Genomic DNA, 22,270 nt, shown 5'->3' on the forward strand with positions numbered 1-22,270 from the left:
ATGAGGTTCCTGCACTGTTTAACTGTATAGGAATATACAATACACTTTGCCAGTAATGCATCTTCTGTCTTACAACCAACATTTTCTATTTCAAAATGCTTTAAAGTACATTTGCTTTTATACCATCTTCAAAATGCTCAGTATATTCAAGGAGACAAAACACAACAGGGCAGGTTCCCTAAAATGTAATGAGAACAAGCCTAAAAATAATACCACAGTATAAAACCAGTGTTTGCCATTCTTTCTATTTTCTTACTGGATTTTCAGCCTTCAGACACAGATATTTTCAAAAAGCCACAAGTTCTTATGTAACTACATCACTCTCAGAACTAGGCTTAGAGAAAAATATTCAAAGAACAGTTCAAAAAACTCTGTTTTAATTTCTTTTTCATAATACTTCTGCCTACAAAATAAGACATCTTTCAACTCTTTCTGCCAACTTTTGTGTTAAGTGCTGAGCACTAACGCTTGCTAGCAAACAAATAAAACAAAATGAACATTTTCCTGCTTCCACAGTCAGTCTTCCAGCCTTCAACTCATACACACACACACACACACAGTGGTATCTCTAGAGCATCCCCAAAAGAAGGACTGGAAAGGACATGGAAAGTCTGCAGGCCTGGACTGGAATTTGGCTTCTTTCATACAACTACACTGTGGGCTGTGGGAATTGCTGCCTCATTGACAACTGCAGCCAGAAACTCAAAGTAAAGTCGGTTTAAAAAGTAGTACCAGGATAAGACTTGAGACACAAAACTGTCCTTCACATTTCCTGACTCGCTTTACCCTCTCCATCCTAAGAAGTAAACATAAACAGATTCTGAAAGAAAGCATCTACCTCACTGTTGGTAAAAAAAAAAAAAGGCAAAACAATAACAAACAAGTTCTAAAATGAGTTAAGAGTTAAACTCTTAAATCATGGTTGCTCATTATTTTACAAGCACACCACGACTGGGATTATGGTCACTTTACAGCCTTTACTGCTGTTGGGCAAACCTTTCTGCTTCAGTTACATCCACTGGACTAAACAGCATGATCCAAAATTAGCAGAACTGTGGGGGAAGGAAAATATTGAACAAATACTACACAATTTTAAACCTTGCCAGCTCTGTGGCAACACATATTGAAAAAAATATTGTATTGAAAAGAATGTTTGCAACCAAACTTTCAAACTTTGGAAAATCAATTTACATCAGCCAGAGTAACCCTAAAATGTATAAAAAGAGTATCAATTAAGCACAGACTCTCCTGCCATCACACCATTTGTATGTGAGCATGCTGGCAGAAGCAGCCCTGGAGCTGTACTGGGGATGAAGATGTGCCTCAGGACAAACCCAGTCCCTCCTGTGACCCATCTGGATGGAGTAGGCTGGTTTCATGCCAGCTCACTTCAACATCACTTATCTCCAGCTGAGCTTTTCCACACAGGAAGTTTTGGTTTGTTGCACTGGAAAGAGCAACATTCCAGATATGAATCAATACTTGGGTCCCTGACAGACAGACTTGTCTGATCTGCTAAAGAATTCCACAAATGTATGGTGTCTGCACACAGTCTTTGCCTTTGGGGAGTTTTGCTAAAAGCCAAATCTGGATCTTGCTGCAGCTCTAAGGGCAGCACTTCTGGCTCTATCCAGTGGCTTGATCCTGACTACCCCGCTTCAGTTTTTACTTGCATTAAATCCATTATCATATTCTGTGAGAGCTCTGAATCTGAGCAGCAAGTGAGGTTTTTTCACTATCTAGCAATGTAAATGAACTCAAGAATGCTCAGTCTGCTCCTTGTACTGGGCATGTGTCAGCAGCACAGACAATTCTTAGGCTAACCTAAGCACTGAAGACAAAACTGTATTTTAGGGAAAAATAGTTTGCTGCCAAGGATATTAAAATGCAAAGGCTACAACCTAGAGCATTTGCAGAGGTGACAAGGACTGAGTTGCACACACATGGAATGCACTGGTATTTCCAAACTGGAGGTGGTGGTGGGGAGAAGATTGTATTAATTGCCAAATCATCTGTTCTAGGGGGAATTTTAGTACAAACTCCCAAGGCTGGTCCTGCTAAAAGCAAACAGTAAACCATTAACAATAACATTTGCTTCCTCCCCTCCTCCAGCAGCCTGTACCATGAACTTTTCACACTGCAGCCAGGAGAGGAAGGCAGTGACCTGCAGCGGATGGACTCGAGCTGTGTTCTCAGACCCTCCGTGCACAGCAGATGCTATTCTTGCTCCTTTTTCTCCCTAGCTATGATTTTAACATATCCAAAATATCTCCTGAGGAAAACATGCAACAGAAATGACAGTTTTTAACAGTTCAAAGCACAGCTGATCCTAACAGAACCTCACGAAGAAAGTGCTGAGGTCTTTAGTTTAAAAGCTCTTCTTACAGAGTTTGAAGGGCCAGTTACAATGAAGAATGTGTTGCTTCACATCATAAAAAGACCATACAGAGGATCTTTTAGAGTGAAAGGTACAAGGCATCCAACACATTTTATATGTAGACACACATATATGTAATATACACACACATATATATTTACATATATATATGTGTTATGTAGCAATCAATATTTCATACCTCATGTATACAGTATTTCTACTTAAACCATGAAAGAGAGCATATTACATATATATCTATACATCTATACACAGCACAGAGAAAATGGGAGAGGGGGAGATGATAAAGAAACATGAGCACATAAATACTGCTGCAGAGGAATGGAGCAATGAGGTTGTTTTAATCCAAGCTCCAAGAGGAAGACTTAGGCAGTGCATCTGTCCCATCATTACGGCCAAGGGACAGATGGGAGAAAAATATGGAGCATGCAGAGAAAGAGGAGTGGAAACAGCAGGCAGCCAACATGAAGAAACAGTGATGCATTTGTTAAAATTATTAATTGCAGGCATTTGGGAATTTGCTGTATTTTTCACTTTCTGCTTTCTGTCTGCCTCACTCCATGTTCTTGCCCACTGCTGCCCAAGCACTACTGTAATAAACACCAGGGATTCACAAGTTAACAGGCCTGAGCAGGGCAGATCTAAACAGTGTATTCAACATTCTAGAGATCATTCTGGCAGTGGGAGAGACACACCAATTTGCTTCTGCCCAGGGCAGCTTATAGCAGAGTTTAGAACAGAGCAGTATCTTGACTCCAGCCTGCTAAGGAGATTTTCTTGCTCCTGTAACCCTCACTAGCAGTCATCACTTATGGAACATGAAGGAAGTAGAGAGCAAATTCCCCAAGAACACAAAAGTGGAAAACTCATCATGGGATTACAAAAATTATTTGAGCACAAAAAATTTCTTAAATCAATTTGCAAGACATTGCTGCATTTATACACCTGGAAGAAGCAAAGAGCACTATGAAAAGAACTGCTCTAAAATTCAACTTTGCTCATATGCCTGAGGACTAGGATTTCATTTTTTGACAAGAGAACTCCCAGACCTCACTCCCTCCAGTAGCACAGGTCTGTGTGCTGGTGCCAATTCATTGCTGTTCATTTGCCAAGATGCATCATGGACAGCAAAATTCAAAGCACTTCAAAGTCTCATGTAGTGGAGCATAAAAAACTTCACCATCCAGATGCAGGTGAATTCTCACCCTGGCCAACAGCTCTGTTTTTATAGCCAGAGAGGTGTCACCAGGAGAGAGCCACAGCTGACCACAACACATTCCTGACTCCCTGAACAACATCAGCTGCCAACTGCTGGAGTAATTCACCACTAGCAAATACTGAGGTCTGGACTGCAGCTCACTACAGCAGTCTGAGCGCTTCAGAGAACTGTTTTCACTCACTCCACATGCAGAATCACCATTGCTACAGATTAAAAGATGCTGCTTTTAAAACCCAGTCTCACATGCCACAGCACACAGGAAAAAAAAATCAAAGCCCTTTTATTTCTTTTTAATATTGTAATGTATATGACATTAAAGACAGCACTATAATAGAATATTCCATGTAGTCAGTCTTTTTAAGGTAGGCCTAGATGAAAATGTCCCATCTCTAAATGCTGCTTTTAGATTAGAAGCATCAGCATCTAGCTGCAGTTCTCCACAGCCAGACAGAACACCAGTGTGTTCTTTATTTATCACACCACAGTGACCTCAAAAGAAGTCCAATGTTAGGAAATCCACCATGATTGACAAGGTACCTCTTTCCTATTCGTATCCTTGCAAGTTCTTGAAAGCAACAGGTAAAGTTCCTTCTTTTTTTGGTTTATCAGAAAGATACATCAGATATATTTTCTAAGGGGGGAAAAGAATAGCTTGACTGCTGATTTGTAACACGAGGAACATGCCTTATGTGACTGCAGCTCTTTTGAGCTATAAAACTTATTAAAAGAACAACTGGATGAATTCTACTTTTTTTCTGCTTTGATATATTTTGTAGTCATCTAAGACCCAATTCACAACTGCTGCAGAGTGGTAGGCACTGCATTCACAATTAATAAAGCATTTCCAGATACAAAAATGTAGCATAAATAAACAGATAACCACTATGCAAAAGAGGTATCCTCATTACACAGTTGGAAAAACAAGGCACAGAGACTAAAAGGTTTTCCTTAAGGTTGCACAGGAACCCACAACAAGGTGGGATTTCCCTCTACAACCCCAGAACTCCAATTCAGTGTCACAGCTAAATGCTACTCTTCCCCAGACAGCAAGGTTCCATGTCTGCCCATGGCATGGAGCACATGCAGAAGCTGCAGGAACAGCTTCATCCTCACCTCCACAGCCTTGGGTCCCACTCTCCTGTCCCACTTTGTCACCCCCACCAACTACACTACTTTAATCACTGCTGAAGGAATGCTGCAGACCAGACAAGTACAATGATCCATTCTTCTGGGCGGTAGGAAAAACCTTTTAAACCTGTTTTACCACTACAGCCCCATTTGTCAGCACCAGAGATAAAATTTAGAAGTTGGATCCCATGAAACAGCTCTGTAAAAACGATGGGGTTCATTAGGAAACAAAGCTCTGCAGGACAACATCATTCAGCCAAAACAAGAGAAGCTGAGAATTAACATCAACATTTTCCTATTTTCCAAGATACTTACTATAATTAGTAACAATAGGAGAGGCATGATTACAAGTTAAGCACTGTGCAGGCTGCATGAAGAAAGTGTTGTGAAGCCGAATCAAGGCAAGACAAAACAGCGGCTGGAAATTAAGTGCCTTGTGAAACTTCCAGTGTTTAAACTAATCAGTTCATTGTGTTAAGGGCTTCATGATAACACCATCCACTTAGGGCCTTGAGAAGTGAGCTCCTCTAATCCTCCTCCTTTTTCACTAGCTAGCACTTTCTCCAGTCCTATGGCATCAGACTGGGATGTCACAAATAAACCACTGAGATCTAATTACAGAGGCAGAGCGTGCCAGGAAAGAAGATGAGCAACATGGGAAAAGACTCCCAGCAGTATCCCAAAGAGGAACTGGAGGGGAAGCAGGGCTGGCAGGAAATGGGGTGAGTGGGTACCACAAAGCTGCAGGAAAAGCACACTGAATGCACTTTCACTGGATCCTCAGCCTGGAGAAGGTTTAAAAAAGATGTTCGAAACTCACTACACCATCACATAGCCTGATGCTTTTGCCCTTAGACTTCAGAGTAATGAGGATGCTACAGTACAGGAAATATCCTGGATAAATAGAATAGACTGAGGTCAGACAGCCCAGTTAGCTCTGCCCACTTATCTCTTCAAAGACAGATTCTTAAAATTGCTCAACAACCACAAAATAAACAGAATTTTCAAAGATTCCTCTTGGTGACCACAGCAAAGAGGCTGGGTTTGCCAAAGGCAGGAGGAAGAGCTGCTGGGAGCTTCCCTCCTTTCAAAATTACATACTATGGATAAAAAGCCTAGAGGAAAACTGAATATTGACTTTTTTTAAAAAATCCAATCAACACAGTGTTTGGGGGGCAGTTGATCCCACAAAGATCTGACATTTACAATGTCAGAGGCCCTTTTTGCTTCACAGAAACAAGAACATTTTGCTTTCTCTTAGCATTCACTACACAAACATGCACATACCTAACAGATATACATGAATGCATACATTTTCACACTATTACTGCTGGCTGAACTAAAATCAGGCTTGTGGCACAGGCTGTCCTTCGTCCTGGCCTGATCAGGGGTCACTGATACTTTGCATTTCACAAGTGAGAACATTGTGGATAATTGTCACAGCTGCAGAATTCTTTCAGCGTCAGCTTCCCCATCTGTACAGCTCAGGGACAGGACAAAGATACTCATCCCTCTGTGAGAAAACTGCTTGAGAAAGCATAAAGGTCATCTAAGGCTATGGTAAAACAGTAGTAACTTCATTTTGCAGACAAGAGGAACACAAGCTATAGAAGATGAAAAAGTCACTAATGGAGTAGCACAAAGTGGAAGCTAAGAGACCCCTGTAATAGTTTTCATTTACTCACTTCACACAAATATAAGTGATGAAATAACATGAAAGGCATAAAAGGATGAAATCCAAAGTAAAAATCAGCCTCTAAACCTTCTTTGGGATTTTGGGTTTATCCTGCTCTTTTGGGGCCTCAGACATTTTCCCTTCTGCCATGAAGAAGTAGATACTGTCACCATATATTTATACACTATTTCCCTGCTTTTAAAATACCAGGGTGTAGGCTTGGCAGTGCTTTCTGAATTCCCAGGGCTTGCCCATATCAGAAGCCTGTATAAAGGAACTTAACCCACAGAAAATTCACAACCTTCCCACAGTTTCCACCTGGGCCAAACCCACTGCTGCTTCCACTTCAAGCAAGGAACTCAAGCTGTGAGCTCCTGTGAAGGGTTTTTGGGTGAAATCCTCCCATCTGCAGCCAATCAGGATAGATGGTAATAAGGTACCTCATACTGGCATCTGTACAGCTGGTTTGGTGACCATCACTGGACAACATAGAAAATTAATTCCAATTAATAGTTACACTACTCCCCCTTTACAGTTGTGCATGACCACGTATGCTGAAGGACCCAGAGGTTTAGGTTAGCATTTTACTTACAGTTGAAACTAGTTTTATGGTGAAAGAAACTCTTGTAGGCCAAGGAGCAGTTGAACACCTGCCTGCAGCTCTCTGAAGGGCAGGTCCCAAGCAGAACACAATTCTTCTCAGTCTTGCCAGGAGATACAAGGAGGGACAAAAGCCACATACTGCAGCTTGTGGGGTCCAAACTGGGTGTTAAAACCCCTTTTTTACTAAGATGGTGATGCAGCACGTGAACAGCTGCTCAGAAAGGCATCTCTGTCCTTGGAGAGCTTTAAAACTCGATTCAATAAAGCCACTGCTGACCCATGTAGCAATAACCCCGCTGCACCTGGAAGGTCAGGCTAGATGATCTCCAACCAACACTCCCACTTAATGCCTCCATGTCTAAAATGCTGCAGTATCCTACACTGAGAAAGGCCAGAACTGCAGGAAGGAATCCTTCCCATAGGTTAAGGACCTTCACACTTTTTCTCTCCTTGTCTTTGTGACTCTGGTGTCAAATCCTTGCGTGCATCAGTGAGAGGGAGCCCATGGTGGCTGACAGGCTGGCAGCAGGACCAGACTCACTGCTGCAGCTATTCAGGTCCTCACAGGTTTCTGTATGGATTGTAATAAGAACTTCTGTTCAAGTGTCTTGGAATCAAAAGGAACCATTTATCACAGCATATTTCTTTTATTTTTAAAGCTAAAAATATATAGAGCACAACAGCCTCAAGCAGTCCTGTAATCCTAAACATCAGCCACGAGCCACATGAAAAAGTGACGCATCATATGGAAAGCAATTGGTTCAATGCATCAGGGGTGCACAAGTTGAGTTTACAACACTAACACAATCTGCACTCAAAAAAATTACCTGCCTCAGTCCAGTGTCTTGTCAGAGAAGGAAATTCAGCTCCTAACTCATTAATTCATTAGTTGTAGAGGTAAAAATGGTCTTTATGCTTAAAAACATGAGGATACAAACAGCAGACATAGACTTGAAACCCAGCTTTTGCATCCAGCTCTGCCACAAGCTTCCCACGTAACATTTTGTAAATTACTAAGAACAAATTTTGTGAAACAACCCACTAATGAAAAAGCATCAACTTCTGAGTACCCAAATCAATATTAAGTTTTTCAGCGGAGCTGTTGCTGAAGTTTGCTGGAATGAGGGGTGCTCAGGCTATGAATAATCACCTGGCTGTCTGTGCATGCACATACTTGATCATGTTACTTAGCAAGTCACTTTGGGCCAAAGCAGAATCCATTTGATATTTCACTTCTGTTTGCTAACCAGTCAGTAAAGCTATTCCTGTGGTAAGAAATAACATGGAACATTTCTCCTCCTCAATGGCTGCCTAGAAACTATGCCATTATCTCACTGCGAAAAGCAAGAGAACAAATGGGGCACCTGGAACCATAATGAAGTGTGACTTTTATTTTCAGAACACTTAAAATAATGAATGTGTGGAGCTGCACTGGCTGTAGCCAGAACTGCTGCATTTGTGTGGCCACTGATTAGATGAACCAGTTTGTTACAGACAGCTAGGCTGTCTGATTGAGATAAATGCCTTGCTAAGCACAGCCAGACTGCCTCAATTTATTTTTGTGGTGTTGCTATTACCCAGCTAAGAGTACAAATTGCTTTACCTGAGCATTTCTATACTCTGTATTTTATACACTACTTTTATTATCTATTCTTTTATTCTCAACCTGAGCTTAAAATTCTTTGGAACTGTAGAGACTGTTTGACTCTATTAGTAAAATTTATACTTATCAGATCTTTTGGATTTTATATTACAATTTCCTCTTTTTAATTTATAAAACCTTTTTTTTTTCTTTTAGGAAGAAAAATGGAACATAAGGCAGGAAATATCTGAATTATGACCACTAGCTACCAATCACGAAGCAGGACTTTTGTTTACAATTCACGGAGAAGGTTCTGGAGTTTACCTGTGCCTATTTGACAAGAAGCTTTTATTAACTGCTCATAAGAAAGACAATTTCTTGCTACACACAGGCCATGCAGAAGATTTCTGCCTCATGAAAGAGAAAAGGATTTCTTGCATTTGTGAGACATAACAGAATACCAGTAACAGCAGCAAACCTTACATAGGACACTAGACCCAGTGTATCACACTTTGGTCTCAGAATTTTCCAAGGAGAAGAATCTTGGATCATTTTTTAGGTAAGGAATAATCACAAGAGACTGGAATCACCAACATTTTTCTTTCCACAAATTGCTTGTTTTGTTGTGCCCTCAAAAAGTTTCTCAGGTATTGGGACTACAAATAAATCCAAATTAGCATTACTAAAGCTGAGTTACATATTCCTGAATGATACCAAGTAGAAGTCATGGTTTTTGGGAATGGGACCACAGTGGCATTTGGTCCATATTTCTCCAGGGTGATGCTGCTGCAGCTCCTTCCCAAGGGACTCTTGTCACAGATCACATTTGGGCAGTAACTGAAAGCTTAGCTCCAAGTGGCATTACCAAGAATTTTTTGCTGCATTACATTATATCCCCCAAGGTGCAGGAAAACATTACTTGCAAGTTTGATGAGTAGCGTGCATTAGAAAAATGAAGCCATTAAATTCTCATAAGCTTTTCAATTTTTAATGTTATAAAACTCTAGAAATGCTTTTTGTACCCGGGGCATGCACCAGTTACCACAACAGCAAAGCCTGACTCTTCCTATTCAAGTCTCTTCTTAATGTCTCAGGCTCTCTCCTTCCCTTTATTTAGAACCATCCTCATTGTGGCTCCTCATGGCTCAGGCTGATTTTACTAAAAAGACACAAGTGGCCCTCACTGAGAAGGACCTGCACTGAGAAAAATGCCTGCTTGCCCTTTTCTGTAAGATGCATCTTGTTCTGTACCTTGGGCTTTTTCATTTTGCCTTAATATTTTTCACTACAGTTCCAATTTCAGCTCGTATTTCTTTTCTTTGTAACTGAATATTGGCATCTAAGATGTCTTTTAGACCAATCTATTGACCTCTTCTATGAATTTATTATAATCAAGCCCATTAGTTTCAGACCCTGTCCATCCTGAGTTACATTTGTGGGTTTCTATCACTCCCTAATGATTGTAGTTTGCAGACTTTCAGACCATCATTTTCTTTTTGGCTTGGTAAATGCCACCTAGCACAGCCTTTCCACCAGGCAGAATGAAGATTCTATTTTTTGGCTGTATCTGTTGCTTTCAGTCAATTTCTAAGAGCCTGAGAAATGTGCTTCAAAACTGTGCAAGAGACAGGCACAGACTATTACAAAGAATGCTATTAAAACCTCTTGTTTTACTTGTTTAGCAAAAGAAAAAACTCCAAATGCTCCAACTTGTGCCACAAAAGTGGACAAACAGAAATGTACAGAACTGGATTAGCAGATGCCTTTGCCTTCATGTGAACCTGGCTGAGGAACTCAAATGTGTGAGCACAGATCAATTAATATACATTTTTCCACTCTGTAATCTTCAACCCTCAATTAGTTATCATTTCCTAATTAAGCACAGCTATAAGATGCAGAATTGTCCCCAACATCACTCAATAAACAATTTAATCCTCACAATTAAAAAGATCTTAATATCACAAAAGTGAAATCAGAGACTCAACAGACCCCCACAATGGCTGATGTATTAACACACTTCTGCCTCACTAACAAGTACTGTTTCAGAAAAATAACCAGCTTCCCAGTGCTGCTTACACCTTCTAAGGCAGTTTATAGCAGAAGCCTGACACACTGTCCCTACACAAATAAATTTTAGTTGCATGCATTTTATGTACAGAACAGACTTATGAGGGAATAAGAGTAGCTTCACAAATTTCAATCTGGTTAAGCCTCCCAAGCCACCTTTTAAAAATCAAATATACTTCATGTCATGTTTTTATTAGCAAGGAATTTCTTGTGCTGTCACATTATTCTCTTGCCAAGTTTGTTTATTTTTCTCTGAAGGTTTCTTCAGAGTAAAGCAATATTGATCAATGTAATGTCACTGACCCCAGAACACAATGTGTTAAAAAATTCTCATTGTGCACATTCCATGACAAAACTGATGTGAAAACAATAATAAATGTTCAGCATAGGAGCTGGTTAAATTAAGCCTCTGGAATGTTAGGCTCACATGCTTTAATCCTATAACCTAGACTGCCTCTCTTTTTGTTTATATGAATTTACCATGCAAATGATTTTATTTGCTATTTGTAATTGAAAAATAAATCTACTTCAGAGCTCTAGAAATCTATTTCAAAACTCAAGAGTTCATATTAAAAAGAAAAGAACCCTCAGTATTTCAGACTAGACCACCTGACTAATGTTTGAAAGCCCAGAGGGTATTTTGGGCAAGCTTATGAAAATGCACCAGCCTCCCCTTTCTTTTGCCCTGCCCCCAAGTGCATTTGTTATGTCATGTTTTACTTTCTTATCTCACAGCTTCTGCATTCACATATCCCTGTTACACTCCAAACTTTTCCTTAAGACTTTATTCCTATTAGCATGTTCAAGGAATTCCAGCCTGCAGATTCCAGCTCTTCACTCCCTGTGCCCAAAGAGTGTGAAGCAGAACAATAGACACAGAAACAAGAAAAGTTGATGCTATTTATGAGGTTTTATGTTCTACCAGTGGGGAGAATGGCAAATTTGACTATAAACCCTGAAAGCCATTCCTAAGGATGTAGTGAACACTGATGCAATGCACACTAATCCCAGCAGACGTGTTTTGGGGAAGGAAACTTAAAGCTAAGTGAGTCCTACAGAGTTAACACTCTGCTCTTGCCACAGAGCTCTCTCCAGTTCTGACCAGACCTCAGCAAGTGTCCCAGAGCCTCAGAGCCATCTCTGGGCACATGGGAATGAAACACGAGGCACAGGAAAAAGCATCTGTGAACTGTCATTCAGGAATAAAGTAATTTTGATTCAGCAACATAATTTGTAAAGACATGCAACTCTCTACAGCCTGCCAGACTGAGTCCCTCAGAAGGCCCCAGAGAGAACAAACAAATATCTGCTTCAAAGAGGCAGTAACTCAGCTACAAAAATTTTTAAGGATACAAAAAGCACAAAAGATGGCTAGAGATAGGGCAGGCAGAGTAACAGCAAGAAGCAATGAGTAGTTTTCTTATGTAAGTGGGTTAATCACAGTCAAGTTTTTGTAGGCATGATAAAACCCAGCATTTTAAAAAAAGTCTCTGAAGAGGAAAATAAGTAAGCAATGCAGATGTTCATGTAGCTTATGTCTGAGACGACACAGATGGAGTCAAATGTGGGCTGATTCCCTGTCAAATGCAAGGCTACAAAACTCTTTTGGGGCAGTATTCTGAAGAGATGCAAACCAGGCCAGACTACAGCTGCTGAAGCCAAGGAAATGATGTTGCAATAACCAAGATGCAAAATCACTGACAGCTTGGATGAAAGCTCAGCAGTGTGCAAAGACAGGAAAAGCTGTCATGCAGACAGAGTTAGCAGGATTTTGATAGGCTGGATGGAAAGAGAGAGGAAGAGCTGTGAGCAGAAGGGAACAAGCAGATTACTCATTCAGTGAGAAAGCAGCACAGCAGCTGGAAGGGGACAATGCAGGAGCTCTTGGGCAGATGAGGAGCTCCAGGTTAGCAATGTTTTGTTTAAGGCAAAGGACAGATGAGGAGACATCAGAGGTGCACTGAGATCATAGGTTGGTCACAAGCTGATGGGTGTTGAGCACAGAAGCAGATTTCCAACACTTTACTTTATCAATTCCATTAGCTTTGCCTAGACAACTACTTAACCATTCCAGGAAGGCTGGGCTTTACACTGTGAGCCAGTGACTGAAGCTGTTTTAGTACTTCACTTCTCTTGGAGCTACCTCAGTTGACACAGATTGCTCAGCAGATTTCCGCAGCTCATTAATATTTTCTGCAAGTTAACTCTCAGCTCAGACTGGTGGTTGTAATTCTGTGTGTCTCCTGCTACAAGGTTTCTACCACTGCCTTTTCACACTCTTCTCTACATGATGCTCCTCATTTTCAAGATGCTTCCATCTTCCAATAGCTAACAACAAGAGCTGCAACTTCTGATCCATCCATGAGGAACACCTGGATGCAGCAACAGGAATCTGGAAGACTGAATGGCAATTCAGAATTCTGTTTTCTGCATCTGTTTCTTCATCCCCACTGCTTTGAAAAAATCCAGCCACGTGTCAAGTTAACATGAATTATTTCCCTAAACTCGAGTTCTCCTGCAGTGGATCACACACCCCGAGTTAAAAGCCTTGTCAGCCCTTGCTGTTTGTCAAGCTTGCCCATAGAAGTACACAACCACAGACACAACCACAGACACAGACACTAATTAACAACATTCCATTGTGCCACAAATGAGAAATGCCAAGAGATCTACCTGCACCCTGCCCTGCTCCTTACACAGCTCCCACTTCACGAGCACACATGCACACAGACAGCAGGCAGACAACAATATACAGAGAGAATGAATGGGTCTCTAGTGTTTCAGATTTACCTACAACCGTGTCCTTCCATCAGAACTTTAAGAGTGTTTTGCTTCTGGCACTAGCATTAGCAATCCCACAATACAGACTGTTAAGAAAAACGTTGCTCAACATTAGAGATAGTCAGAAACAGAGTTAGAAAAATCTGGGTGCTTCCCAGGAGCACTCTGCAAATTACTCATGTGCTAGAAGATATTTTACAAACTGCATTGCATAGCTGCTGCCAATGGGTTACACAAGTCTCTGACCAAAAATCAAAAAGAAAAAAAAAAAACCAACTAAAAATGAATATCCTGATGAAAAGAAGAATGTGTACATCTCATGTATTAGAGACACAAACTGAATTTGAAATAAAGGACATGCATATGGAAAGTGCAAATATCTGAGGGGCGGTTGCGTGGAAAGAATTAAATGCAGATAAAACTCTTGCTGGTGAAAATAACATTTGAATTTAATTTTATATCCAGACTATCCAGTTCACAGTCCTTTCATTCCTACTGTGGGAAAATGGGAACTGGGAAAAAGTCCCACCAAGGAGGCCCTTTGCTTTCCTCCTCTTTTTTTTTTTTAACTTTAAAAGTCTGTGATGACCTAAAGAAAGTAACAAAACAAAAGAGTGTCCAGTATTTTAAATTCAACTTTCCCTAGGGTCTCAAAACTGCATCTGTTCCACGTGCACTGAATTCAGCAGGAATACATTGTCCAAGATGACTAAAGTATCAGAGTCTGCCGCAAGGGACACCAATATATAAAAGTAAATAGTAAGAAAAAGGCATTTAAGAAATGAATACATTCAACCTACAGCCACTGCTTGGTAGAGTTAATTTCTCTTTCAAGGTTGCTAGACTGTGTTTATACCAAATCGCCCCAAATACATTTTATCATTTAGCTTATAAACTAGGGCTTTAAAGGGGCATTTCTACATTCAGCCTGTAATATTACCTTGTAGGCAGCTTGTCTCATAAACTGCTTTGCAGGCTGCTTCCAAATAGCAGGCACTGTAATGACCCATCTTACTTCAGTGTTTTCAAAGTCCGAGCCTCCTTGGTCACTGAGCTCCTAAAAAATGGGAAAGAAGAAAAAAAAAAGAAAATAGAGGTGAATGTAAAATGATGGGTGTCTACAGGAAAACATTCTTTTCTGCTGGCTCTGATAACAGTAACCCCCTTTGCAATTTTTTTCCTGTTACATCCATGCTACAAATCAGAATTACTTCCAACATGCCAAGAATGCTTTACTGTGCCAAAAGGTGGGATTAAGGTTGAAGCTTTCTCAAGGAGGCCTATAGAAACGTTTACTGCTCAAAATAAAGCAGAAAAGTTGGCTTTTGCAAAAGTAGCAATTTACAGAATATTGCAGCATATTTATGTACATCCTTAGCCATGGTGTGGGATTTGCTGTTAGCTTGAAGAATTCACACATACATCTTGATTAATGCACAGAAAAATATTTGGGGCATCACTGATGAACATTTATGTTTTACAATCTGGATTTTTCAATGACTTCTTTATACACCACTTACCTTTAAATCAAACTTTTAGAATGCAGTTAACAAGGGGAAGTTACAGTTAACCCCTCTAAAAAAATGACTGATTGGTCCTTCAAAATTTTGCTTTAAGCAAACATTCAAGACTAGTTTAGTACTTTTATTGTCCTTTTTATACTCCCCTTAAAAAAGAGGGAAGTCTGTACTGCATTTGCAAATTAGGTGATATACTGACATGTTTTGGGCAAGGTTCCAAGTAAAATGTCATTACCATATGTCCTATCTAAATCTCCATCCAAACAGAGAAAGGTTCAGAAAGGTGGACAACAGGCCTTTAGAATGTAAAAAAATATGTTTCTGCATGTGCTGAGCCAAGGTGTTGTGTTTGTTTAGCTATGCTGCAGTTCAAAAATCCATGCTGGAAAAGTAGCACCTTTATACTGCACAGGGCACCACAGACAGACACAGCACAGTGCAAAGTAACAGCTCACTTACATGGCATGTCTAATTAGTTCCAGGATTCACTCACAAATGCCAGGGATTTAGTTATTAACATCAGGAAAAGGATGTAGCTCTGAGCAGGCAGCACAGCAAATATATGGGATTTTATCCAATATTCATATTTGCTAAGAATATCCCCAGTTTACACACAGGTCCAAGTCTGTGACTCCACAACCAACCCCAAAAAAGTACAGTTAAAAACGTCCCTAACAAGATGAGGCATTTGAGCTATAGTGGCAGGATTGTTTCTCTGCAGCCATAAGGAACAGACTGGGATCTCAGAAAAAATAAATTAAACCCATTCAAAAAAGTAGGTTAGCTCTTAACCACAAGGCTATTTTAAACAACACTTGCTTGGATGAATACTCTGATTTGACCCAGGAATTGCTCTGCTCACACTGACATTATAGTGGCATGTTGGAAGCCAGTGTTTACTTAACTCACAATTGACTATTTACACGAGATTTAACATCTCAAAACCTGTTTACTGGGGACATTGGAGAATAAGAAAAACAATCTTGTGATCCAAGAAGACTGAAAGAAATGAGCACTGCAACATTTCAAATCAGAAATGGAGAATAATAAGCTTTTAAATTTTCTTGTCAAATGTACCTTTTTTCCCATTAAAAATACAGCAGAAAATACCTAATCCAGTAAAAAGCTATTCAGAACTCTGCATCACAGGGATGCTATTAGTGAATCAAGCTTGACCTGTGCAAGGGGAAATTACTTCAGGCTATTGTGAGCTCTCCAGAGTCCACAGCCTGCCCAGAGTTTCTACACCTGCCTTGCTTTGTTTACATCAAATACAACTTGGGTCAAATCTTGGCAAGGCTAAAAATATTAGACTCGTGTTTATACTAGTTATAAATACAGAAAATCTTGATAAGGAAGCATTACCCCACCTTTAATGCCTGCTCCTTAAAGAACTGCAGAGCATAAGCAAATATCTCAAGTGCTTTGACTTTTTTGCCATTTGCAGCTGTCAGGTCTGTCTCCATGGTAAGATTCTACATGAAAGAAAATAACTGGAAGTTATTAAAAGAAAAAGGCAAACATCAAATTAATTCCCACTGAGGACAGTGAACTCTTCATTATTCACCTGATTAGGAAAAAGTGACAAAACTATTCTGAAGAGGATTTAACTCATCACTTGAATTTCCTGGAGCATGACACTTTGCTGCTTATTTTAGACTTTGTTTTGAAACACCATGCCTACAGATAACTGCAGGCAGAGAAAGAAATATGGACTAAATATTAAAGAAATGCAATAGATAATACATCTGTAAATAAATGCAATAAAGTTGCACACTCAAGATACTTAATCCAAGTTAAATGTATAGATCTTTGGTTTCCCACCAACAGATGAAACCAGAAAACACCTCAAAACAGAAAGTACTGGCCAATTCCCAAAGCTCTAAAATGGATTAAAGACAAAAACACAATCAGTAGGAATAATGTCAAATTAACAGCCCTACTGGCACTTGCAGTTCTGGCAATGAATTCTGGGTGGATTTGCTTGGCTGCTCTAGAGCTCAATCTGGCTCTTATATCCCATTCCTACTGACCAGATTTATTGAACAAACCAACCTCATGCAGTCTCCCCAGACAGGACATGAAGATCTAAGCAAAGCAGATTTTGAACTTTTAAGATCTGCAAGATACAGCTGCCAAATGCAGTGAGAAATAAAAGGAACCATAATGCTAACTGAAGAGTTTAATTTACTCAATTTACTCTGCAAACATAGAGATGCTTCACTTCCAGTTGACAAAAATTTAATAACGTTCAAGGAAAACAACTTGAGGAGCAAACACAGTTTTGGTGTTACTTACACCAGTGGTATGCAGCTTCATCTTAAACTTTTCAAAATACAACCAGTGCTTTGATTCAGTGGGATCCAAGTCATGGTAGAAGTCTCTTGCTGCATAGCCAAAGCTATGGAACTTTCTCTCTGGTGTGAGGAGGATTGTGGTTGGGGTCTTCTGGTTGGAAACACCTGGATCTCCACCTTCCCATCGTCTGGCCAAAAAGTGAAACAGCTCCAGTAAGTGATGCTCAAGGTCAGAGCAGCAGGAAAAAGCAAGTGTATCATGAGAAAAAGCCATGAGGTGGCAAATTACGCAGATTGCTTTTCCCTCCAAAAATAGTAATTTCAAACCTTATCATACCAAAGTCAAGTGGGTTTATTTCCACCTAAGAAAAAAGGAGTGCAATTTTCATTTCAGGTAATTCAACACATTTTTGTGGTTATGTATAATCCTTAAGGATACATCACACTCAGATAAGAACACGGGTTCCCTGAAGCAACCCATACACAATTAAGGAAACAGTTTTGTACTTAAAATTTCTACCTAAGCCAACACATGTAATAAATATTGTAGAGAAAAAAAATAAATCAGTAATTATCCAAGAACACTACTAATAAAAACCCAAATATGGCCTCTCCAATTGTGATTCAGACTTTAAGAATGGTTACTTGCAAGGGATACTTTTCCCATTTTGAATTAGGGACCTGCTTAAGTCATCTAACATCACCAGGGGGAGGCTGAGTAAATCCCCATTTCTGTCCCAGAACATTGCCTGAAACAAGACAAGCCAGTTCAACCAACATCTGATCATGTGCTTCATTTCCTAGACACTTGAAACTCTGAAGGCATCTATGCCTGCAGATGCTGAGCTCTCTGCACTGCATGTGAAGTTGATGGATTTTGTGTTTCAAATGCTGAGCTCTCTGCACTCATGTGAAGTTGATGGATTTTGTGTTTCAAATACCCAAAATGCTGTACAAGTTTTAAACTATCAAAAATGAGGCAGCCTTCCCCAACCTCCAAGGATGTTAAAGGCACCAAAATATTTCTGTCACTACTGGTGAATAAAACTAACCTATGTCATGAAGACTGTGAAGGTATTTTTAGGGGATACCCACAAAAGTTTTAAGGCAAAGGTAAACCCAAAGCTGCTTTCACAGAACGGATCAGGAAATAAATAAGGAAATAAATAAGAACACTGAATATGGGAACACCCAGCGGCAGGAACTGAAGGGGGGCATGGCAGGACAAAAAGGTCAGACAGTAGAAAGTTGTAGAAACAGCTGTAAGCATTCCTTCTCCATCCCAAAAAAAAAAGGCAGAATGGAAGAAACTCACATTACTGTTCCTCCCCCCACCATATACAAGTACTTTCTGTATGAGAAACAAACATTTACCAGAAAACATTTTCTTAAAAAGGCATCAGTGGAAAATCTGTTTATGCTCTCAGACATAATCATAACACAGCTCAAACAGGAGCCAAGTTAAGATCACACAGGCAACTGCATTCATTATTAAACTACACGTCAATTGCTTTTGCTAAAGATAGCAAAACGTACTTTCAGAACATACTCCTGCCAAAGCCCTCATTCTGAAGCACAAAAAGTCTGCCTTGCTCTGTGGTAGCTGTTTGTGTGACATAGGAAGAGTATGTAGAAAAAATAATTTCCATCTCAGTCTCAGAAACAGCTGAATCCATTGAACATGAATTGACCTTCAGACCAAGGCAGAAAACTGACATGGCAAACTGCAATTTAAGGGGTTGGTACTTGGCAAAGTAACAAGGAATGGGATCTTCTGAAGGGCTGGGACCCCTTCACATCATTCAACTGGATCAAACTGAGCTAAATCTTTTTTTTTTAGCTCAAGCAGCAGAGAATAATACATCTGAACTTCCTTCAGTGCAGAAGACAATTCCACTGCCCTGAAAGCAGAAACTGCATGATGAGGAGAGGAATGATTTCCACATTCATTCACTTGAAAAAACTTCCCTAAATCTGCCCAGTTCCACTGCTCAGTCCCTGAGCCATGATCAACTGGCAAGGGCTCTGCTCCAGGTCATTTCTTCTAACCTGCTGCTAGAAATGCACTTGGTCAACTCCAAAATCTTTGAGTAGGTGTTACAGCAAACATATGGTTCCAATGTGAAGAAGCTGGGATCTCACAGCTCATGAACAGAAAACACTGCTATTCCAGCAGATTGTTAAATCCCACACACCTGCTGCAAGCAGAGAGGAGACAGACTGATATCGTTTTTGCTTGGAATCATTAATGATTCATTCTGAGTCACTGGTGGGAAATGCCATAAATAGGCTGTGGCTAATAACAATGCTTCTTTGTTTTTCATTATGGCCAGGCACATTTTCTCTTTCCAGAATAAGCACGCTTAAGGTGCAGTTTAAATGAAGACAAATTTACGTTCAACGCCGTGGGATGAAATTGTCAAAGCCACCTGGAGACTTGGATGTTTGCTTCCCGATGAGTTTCTGATGGAAACTGGACACAGTAATTGCTCAGCACCTTCTAAAGCCCCCAGCTTGTATTACTGTTCAGTCACAGAAAGGACAGCAAAGAAAGACAAGGGGAAGCAGGACTCTACCATTTGCAATCAGAGATTTAGAAATACTCTTGTGTGATGTTTTTCTTGAGAGAAGCAGATGCTAAAGCATGGGAATGGTAATTCCTGGCTGCAACACTCTTGCCAGGTGGAGACCTGGCCTCCCTCCAGTTACAGGAGGATTTTAGTCAGTAGGACTAGGATTGCAATGCTTTCGTTTGCAGTTTCCTTTCATGGTACCAATACAGGCTAAATAATGGTAAAAATCAGGAAAACTAAAAAGGAAATGCCTATCAAAAGCATAAACCTATACAAGCCAGAACTGCTGTAAATACATGTGGGGGATATTTTTGCAGCACAGAATCACAGTTAAAAAAACTATTCAAAGAGAACCAAGGTAGATTTCTTTCAAATGCAGACATATGTGCTCCTAGGATGATGTAAGTGAAGTATCTGAACAGAATATAAACAACATAGACTTGTTTATAGCCACAGAGCATCTAACTGTATACTAGAAGTGAAAATAGAGACAAGAGAGTCAGAGAGGAAGGAAGAACGAGGTTATACACAGGTTAGAGAAATGCCTTCACTTGCACTTCAATCTGGCTAAGACAGACCAAAGAGGGACTTGTGCAGAGTGATGGGAATTTGATCCAGAGCTGCAGCACCACAGCCAAGGAAATGAAAACACTGGGGTCATCAAAATGCAGCTGAATGCCACCAGCATGGTGTATGCAGAAAAAAGGCAGGTGTGTGCCTCCCAATAATTACAGTCAAACAGGGAAGAGAGGGGAAGGGGAAAAACCTGAAGTTGCACTGAAAAGAGACCACATTCTCCCTCCTTCCAAAGACAGACTGCCATTTCATTAATTTCCATTTGTGAAATACTCCCATTCAGCTACCTAGCCAGTAGCCAAAACATCTGTACTTTCATGTAAGTGCATATAACTCAAGAGGAGTTTTTCAGAACTGTGTAATATCTCTGCATTCCCTCCAAATGAGATGTTATTAACTCGTTCTACAGCAGAAAATTTTCTGTGTGGCTGTGGCACTGCCCTGCTCACTGAAGTGCTGAGCTCATGGCCAGGCAGCTCAGATGCCTTTCCTCCAGCCTCAAGTTATGCTGTAAACAGCACTCATTGTAACACATTCCCTCTGCAAAAAGAACCTGAACCACAGCTACCTGTAACAGAAGCTGGGGGTAACTATCAAGAGTTGTCAGTACTACCTAAAACTGATAAAACAGTAACCAATGTTTTGCAATCAAAGTGAAGTCATTCACTGAACATTTACAAACCCACACCCAACTCCAAACATGCTGAGTGAGGCCACTCATACATTTAAAGATAAATATATGCTTAAAGAACTTTGTTCAGTCAATGCTTATAAATCTTTTTTTTTTAGCACTGGGGATCACAGCAAATAAGCATACAGTCAAAAATGTGACTTTGTTTGCCTCCTAATTACACAACAAGAATCATGGCACTGCTGGCACTACACTGAAACCTGGAGCTAAAGCCCTGTGTGTTCACCCTTTTCCAAAGTAGGACCTTCTAAATAAACCCATCTTACCCTTTTAGAGAAAAGCAGCTTTGTTAAAAGGCAGTCAGAAACCTAAGTATCTGGAAAGAATCAACACTAAGGAGGGAAGGTGGAAAAAATGTTAGGAAGTAGAGAGGACCATGCATCACTGGTATGCTTTATTTTAATGTAAACATTCTCGAGTGCCGGCGGGAAGCTACATTTACTCTGCTGAAATATTTGTAAGTTATCCTACATGTAAGCCTCATTATATACAGCCCTTAATGCCTTCTGAACTACTGCAGACTTACTTACCTTAATAAATATACCATTCTTTTGAATGGTTGAATTCATGACTGAATTTCATGATTTTGTGAGTATTAATATATAAATATATATAAAAATATTACATATATTATTTTGTAAGCCCATTTCAATTACATCCTGACAAAATCCTTTCCAGATAGAAATATCTATTAAAATATTAAAATAATTCTTGGTATTAAAATATTTGCCACTATTTGAAATACCTGTTGGAAATATGAATACACCCCCCCAAAAAAAAGTTCCTCCCTTTTGGTTGGAAACACATTAAGTATTTTATTTCATTTTATTTCATCAACATCAGTATCTCATATCATAGCTATGAAGTCAGAGTCATTCTGCCATTACTGCATAAGGACGAAAATGTCATGTTTTGAACCACAAGTAGCAAAATGTCAGCTGAGATTCGGAATATAATCTCAGCACTTGGATTTCAATGTCCCAGTGACTGACAGCAGGAAGCCTGGTAAGAAGGGGTTCCCCCAGGAGAATCTAATCTATATTGTGAATACAGCAGCAAAACCAGGTCCTAAGGTAAAACTTGAACCCAAGGCACCTCAAGGACTTCCCCAGAAACAGCAGTGATTCCTCCAGTGTTTACAGGAACAACACAGAGTGCCTCTA

The 22,270-nt window shown here is 40.0% G+C and overlaps 1 protein-coding gene across 3 annotated transcripts in view; it reads right to left on the bottom strand.

Moving 5' to 3' along the window:
• HSPA12A (heat shock protein family A (Hsp70) member 12A) overlaps positions 1-22,270 on the bottom strand; it is a 53,277-nt gene that overhangs the window by 13,684 nt on the left and 17,323 nt on the right. For all 3 annotated transcript variants that reach the window (XM_030951362.1, XM_030951360.1, XM_030951361.1), the window contains exons 5-7: positions 17,269-17,455; positions 16,341-16,445; positions 14,391-14,507 (exon numbers count right to left, since the gene is read on the bottom strand). In XM_030951362.1, the coding sequence (XP_030807222.1) occupies positions 14,391-14,507; positions 16,341-16,445; positions 17,269-17,455 (409 nt within the window). The remainder of the gene's footprint in view (positions 1-14,390; positions 14,508-16,340; positions 16,446-17,268; positions 17,456-22,270) is intronic.

The sequence above is a fragment of the Camarhynchus parvulus genome, chromosome 6 (assembly GCF_901933205.1).
Source record: "Camarhynchus parvulus chromosome 6, STF_HiC, whole genome shotgun sequence".
NCBI lineage: Eukaryota > Metazoa > Chordata > Aves > Passeriformes > Thraupidae > Camarhynchus > Camarhynchus parvulus.